At 44.0% G+C, this 6,000-nt stretch overlaps 1 protein-coding gene across 1 annotated transcript in view; it reads right to left on the bottom strand.

The window, feature by feature from the left end:
• plxna3 (plexin A3) overlaps nucleotides 1-6,000 on the bottom strand; it is a 135,380-nt gene that overhangs the window by 98,648 nt on the left and 30,732 nt on the right. Inside the window, exons 2-5 of the mRNA XM_013915219.1 lie at nucleotides 4,592-5,020; nucleotides 4,298-4,488; nucleotides 1,616-2,160; nucleotides 1,278-1,442 (exon numbers count right to left, since the gene is read on the bottom strand). Of these exons, the coding sequence (XP_013770673.1) occupies nucleotides 1,278-1,442; nucleotides 1,616-2,160; nucleotides 4,298-4,488; nucleotides 4,592-4,908 (1,218 nt within the window). The 5' untranslated portion in view covers nucleotides 4,909-5,020. The remainder of the gene's footprint in view (nucleotides 1-1,277; nucleotides 1,443-1,615; nucleotides 2,161-4,297; nucleotides 4,489-4,591; nucleotides 5,021-6,000) is intronic.

Genomic DNA, 6,000 nt, shown 5'->3' with positions numbered 1-6,000 from the left:
ACACACACACACACACACACACACACACACACACACACACACACACACACACACACACACACAGTAGCATGGGTCATTAACTTATATTTCATCACTTTCATCAGCGTGTGGCTGATTGGCTGTGATTGGTTGCTTGGTTGGTTGGTTGCTTGGTTGGTTGCTGTGGGCAACTCCAACCCCACTCCACCCCTCCTTTTCCAAAACCCAGGCCCGGCTCAGAACTCGTCTCCTGGCGGGTTTCCCTGCCTGGTTGCCATGGTTACCACTGCAGGCCATTACTGCCATGAATAAGAACATCATCTACCCCCGACCTGAAATAACCCCACTGCAGACACTGAGAGAGAGGGAGAGCTCTTCCTTCTGTTCGCTCTGGCTTGTTTTTCCTGTATTTTTTCCAAGTTCACACTATTTCTCATCTTTTATCCATTTGAGCAAATGAAGTATATTCAAACTCATCTTTAGTGTGGGGACGAATCTGTCACAGTTTGTGAACCTTGGTGCCTTGTGGGGACAAAAACATTCAATTTAATAATGAAATGTAAGTGTGAAGACTTAAGGTTGGGGTAAGTCTCCAGGAAACCAGCGTAAGTCAACGTAATGTCCTCTGAAGTGACAGAAACATGACTGTGTGTTGCAGCCTCAGGGCAGCCTCTGGCCAGATGATGTAGTTTGCACAAAGAGACCGAAACAAAGGAAGAAGTAAAAGACGGCAAAGAGATTTCTCTCCTTTTCTTTATTTTCCTGCTAAACATGCAGGAGGAAATGGTCAGGACTATTTTTTTTAACAATCTAATTAAAAATGTCAGTCTTTCCTCTTACACTTGGCTTTTTTGGCTTCAACAGAAATCGGGAAAATGTGGCAGGAAAACACCCGATCCTGATATTGGACTAGCCTATACTACAGAGCTGTTTAAGAAGTCCAAGACATGTGTTACCTTTAGCAGCAAAATCATGGTCATCTCTCAAGCCTGTAGAAAGCAAGTCCAAACAACAACCTTTAGGACTAGTCTCCTGCCTGCAGCGGGTCAATCTGGGGCCCATCAGCTTGTGTGTTTACTTAGAGCTTGGATAAGATCGCCAATATTTTACGATGTAGCCAGTGGTGTCATTAATTAATGCAGACATATATTAAAAGTGTTTTCAAACGCTAACCCGAAAGCATCTGTTCCTGACATTTCTTTTCTCCTTTCAACAGGTAGCACATGTTCTTATCCAAATATCGTCAGACCTTAGAGGCCCAGTCCAAGTCAAGTTTCAGGGCTGAAGGTGCAACTTACAGTGTGGATGCAGGGCAGCTCTTTGTTCAGTAACCACGGTAACGAGAGCCGTCCCTCTCCACGGTAACAGGAGCGGATCCTTTCTCTCATGGCCAGGTTGATGTCATGGAGGGTGAACAGACAGAGGACCGTCTCTCTTGGTGGGTTGGAGCGGTTCTTCTGACCCTGAAAATCCACAAAAGAAATTAATTCATTTAAAAATAAATTAGATATTTGCAGGTTTAAGTCCTGGACTGGCCTCTGAGCAAGGCACCCTTCAACAAAAAAAACAAACTCAGAAAGTTCAAGCTCAGATCGAAAACATCCAGTCAAAAGAGAGGGCATCAACAGTCACCTACCTGTGAGAAGACGACAAACAGGATGTCGTCGTTTTCAGAAAGGCCGAGCGCTTGTGCCAGCCGCCGCCCTGGTTTTTGCTTGTAGGCGGCCTGGACCAATCGGTACTCTATGCCATCTTTTGTGCAGCCCAGAGGAAACTCTACATATGAGTAGAACTCGGTGTCATCAGAGCACATCCTCACAATCTTAGATGTGAAGAAGTTCTCTCCTCCGGCATCCATCTGAGTCAGCTGTGTGTCCAGCTGCAGCGTCAGGAAGTACACGTACGTGCGACTGGAGAAGCCGTAGACGTAGTAGATGTCGAAGGCAGGGTAGAGTGACAGGGTGTCGGATGGGATCTTGATCTGCGAGGAGACGAACTCATCCTGGTAAACCAGAGAGAACATATCAACGCTCTCCTCATCAACCACCAGCTTCCTGCTGGACAGCGTGGGGAAATATTCCGACTTTCCATCGATGGCGGCTCCGATGAACAAGTGGCTCTTGGTCTTCTCCAGCATCTTTCTCTTTGGGTCATCCAACCAGTGGTCTTCAACAATCACACCTGCAGAAGAAGGACAAATAGGCAGGATGCGATTAACACTGTGCCTTCCAGAATGTTCGGGACAAAGTCCTAAATTTTGTAGTTTTACAAACACTTTGCATGAACTGTTTGCAGATTTTTTTTTTTTTACATAGGCCTCATTTTCACAGCTTTACAATCTACTGTGATGCTGTACAGAGGTCAGTTCTATCAGCGGATAGCCAAAATAAACACATCTTCCTTTAAAACTAATCAGCTACTTTTAGCTTTTTCATAATAGTAATGTAACAGAAAAATATATTGACTTTTATTCTGAAGAACATTTACTGGAACTCCTTCGTTCTCCGGCAACAAAGCTATCAACAATGCAACGCACAAACAACCTCTGGATCAGATGCTAAAGAAAGGACAAGTGTTAGCAGGCAGTGTGAGACCCATTTCCACCAGAAAAGCTCCGGCGGGTCCGATTAGCTCTTTCTTTTCAAGCAGTGTCCCACAGTGGCTGTTCCAGTACTTTAATCAAAGGTCTAACTAATTTCACTCACACCTTTTTTCCCCACTGATACCCGAGCAGAGAAAATATTCCAGCATTTGTGAATGAACCAAAAATCTGCTTTACAAAGAAATATGTGGGCAAAGTCTAGCTGTCAGTCATCTGTTGTTATGTCCTGACAGTCTTCATTCAGGTTTTTGTTCATGCCAAAAACTGCACATTATAAAAACCTGCAAAATATTTTGACACTTGATTGACGTCTGCAAGTTGAAATGCTTCTCCAGCCTGCACAGAAGTCCAGAGGGAACATTGGAGCGTATTGTTTTTATTTTAGGCATTAAAATGATTACATTGGGACAATGCATCAGTACAAAATCTGCCGAATGTTTATAATTGAGTATTTACAACAAGACAACATGAAAATAAAACTGCTACTCTATAAAATATTGTTTACAAAGAGCATGCATTAGATTCCCTCTGTTGCATTAGCTGCTGATATCACTGTAATCCAATAAAACAAACCTTCAGGGAAAAAGCAGAGACACAGTTTCACAGTGAGAGTAACTGCTGTCAAAGCCATCAGCTACTAGCTAACTTAACTGTAAAAAAACCAAAACAAAAACGTGATTCCTTGAGAAAACCTTTCGAAACAGCAATTAGTTGCTCTAACCACTAGTGGAGAAATATTGTTAACGTGAAGCTAAATGTTGACCAGATCAGCTAGTAGTATTAAATGTAGGACCAAATTAGAAACGATTCTGCAGTTAGCTGAATTCATGCTAGCCTTGGTTAGCGGCTAGCTTTTGTGATTTATCTAAAAACTATTATAAGAGACTTGGGTAGAAGTTTCCATGTTTTTTTTTTTCTTGTGCAAATTGATGGATCAGTGAAGCATCATTTATGGAGCTGTGAGTGTTAGCTAGTTGTAATCACAGACTGGCTAAAAGACGCAGCTTTAGGGTCTAAAAACTGTTCGATTTCAATTCAATTTTATTTACACAGCGCCAAATCACAACAGTCGCCTCAAGGCGCTTTATATTGTAAGGTAGACCCTACAATAACACATACAGAGAAAAACCCAACAATCATATGAGCCCCTATGAGCAAGCTCTTTGGCGACAGTGGGAAGGAAAAACTCCCTTTTTACAGGAAGAAACCTCGGGTAGAACCAGGCTCATGGAGGGGCGGGGCCATGTCGCAACAAGTTGGGGTGAGAGAAAACTGAAGAAAAAGCAGACCTGCCTTAAACCTGTGTTATTTGTAGTGGGAGTCTGTGGCCATCTGTAACCCTAGTGAACCCTTTCCAGATGACCTTATTGAACCAATCACTAGATTAGGTTGCATCAATTAAAACGTGGACTTCTATTTATAAATTACAGGCTAATTCAGAAAAGATTATCATCCATGGTTTGCTCACTAGACAACAGCTGATTAACCAGAAGTGGTTATCAAATGAGCAAATGGAGTTTTAAAGTCAGCTTCACCCCTCGGTGACAAAAACGCTCAGCTTACGTCTTCATAGCATGATTTCACTAATCAATGGGTGACATCATGGTGGCTACATCCTTCTTTTCCACTGTCCAGAAGCTAATTCCTTCCAAATGTCTTAAATTGTATTACCTGTCGAGGACTCTCTAACTCCACCCCCTCTTCAGCCTTGCTTACCTGCCATCCCATCAGCCTCTCGGGCTCCAGACAAGTAGTGCTCCTTGCGGTGATGCGGTTCCCCCAGTTTGAAGAGATCCTCCAGCCTGAGGAACTGACAGACGCCCTGCCAGATGGAGCCGCATGCCACCAGTCTGTTTCCAATATAATCCACTAGTAAGAGCTTATTCACGTTATCTGACATCTCCAGTCTGAGGACAGAGGCAGACAGGTAACGCAGACAGGTGAGACAGGTGTAGACATACAGATGTAATGATATATAGAAATAAATAAGTGAGACAAGAGGGGACAAACCGATGAGCGCAGGACCTGACGCTGGGTGGAGGGTAACAGCTAGCATTGTCCTCCACAGGTCCGGTCATGTGACTCCGCAGCTCCGTCAGATTAGCTGACAGCTTCAGCACTCGGTTCACTGCTCCGACATACACCTCACCTGTACTCTGGTGGACGGTCAGGTGGGTGAGGGAGGTGTCAAAGGCCCGGTACACCACTCTGCCCGATGGCACGGAGGGAGGCGGAGGAGCAGCAGGGGCAGAGAGGATAGGGGAGGAAAAGAGGACAAGGGAGAGGAGAGGGAGGAGGAGCAGAGGAGAGGAACAGGAGAAGACCATGGTGGACACGAAGAGGAAAGGATGAAGGGGCAGAGGAGGAGAGGGGGGAGGAGGAAAAGGAGAGAAGAGCTGGCGGCAGGTCTGGTGAAGAGTCGGCTTCAGTGGGGCATGGCTGCAGGGAGAGAAAGAGGAAAACGCATTCAGAACCAGCTTCAGAATATTCATGTTTTTAAACTTTCTTTAGCGTTGTAGCAATTCACTGATGGACCTCTGAGCATTAATGGCTCCATTACAAACAGGTCCTCCTCACAGACAATTCAGCTGCTTTTAAAGGCACCAATGTGACTGAATGCATGAAAAACAATGTGTATATGGTCCGTGTAAAAGATAGATAGCAGGAACTTGGATACATGGCAGAGACGAGCACTCAGCATAATGAAACTAACGCAGAAGCGACTCAATCCTTTGAGGTAAACATGCAGGAGGTCCTTTTTCTCTTCCCCCTCAGCTGGGTACATGTTTCTTTCCCACTGTCACAAAGTGATAGTTTATAGACCTCATATGATTTTGGGGGCTTTCTCTCCAATATTGGAGAGTCTTTAAATTAAATATAAAGTACTTTGAGGCGACTGATTTGCCACTGAATTGAACGGCTGCAGTTCCTGTGGTGATCACTTAAGGCTGGCTCAAAAACGTAGAGTCCCGTATCAAAAAAAGCCAACTCTGCAGCAGAAATAAACACGTTTTTAAGGTCATTTTAATTTTTATTAACTTAACCATCTGGACAATGGAGTTAGCTGAGCAGTGTCTTGATTAAAATAAAAGTTTATATAGTATTTAATTTCTTAATTTTGACCATGTAATCTTCTAAATTCCTTGAAAGGACGTCACATCCCTAATCTGCATCTCATCCCTGGTCTGATCAGCCTCAGGTGGATCACCTGCAGGAGGATAAATGCTAAAATATGAGAGTCACGCAATGACTGCAGGGACATCTATTCTTCACAAGGCCACCTCAAACGCCAAGCAAGGTGTTTCACCAACAATAAACAGAATTATCTTCAAAATTATCCCGGCCTTAGCCTGACAGGGAGCTTTAGAAACCAACAGGCAGTATTATTTACCAGAAACACACACACAGATAGCGAGTGC

This window comes from Pundamilia nyererei, unplaced genomic scaffold (genome assembly GCF_000239375.1).
Source record: "Pundamilia nyererei isolate P.nyererei 1_Seehausen unplaced genomic scaffold, PunNye1.0 scaffold00273, whole genome shotgun sequence".
In the NCBI taxonomy this organism is placed as follows: Eukaryota; Metazoa; Chordata; class Actinopteri; order Cichliformes; family Cichlidae; genus Pundamilia; species Pundamilia nyererei.
The sequence above is the reverse complement of the archived record's forward strand: the minus strand, read 5'-3'. Positions and strand labels throughout refer to the sequence as shown.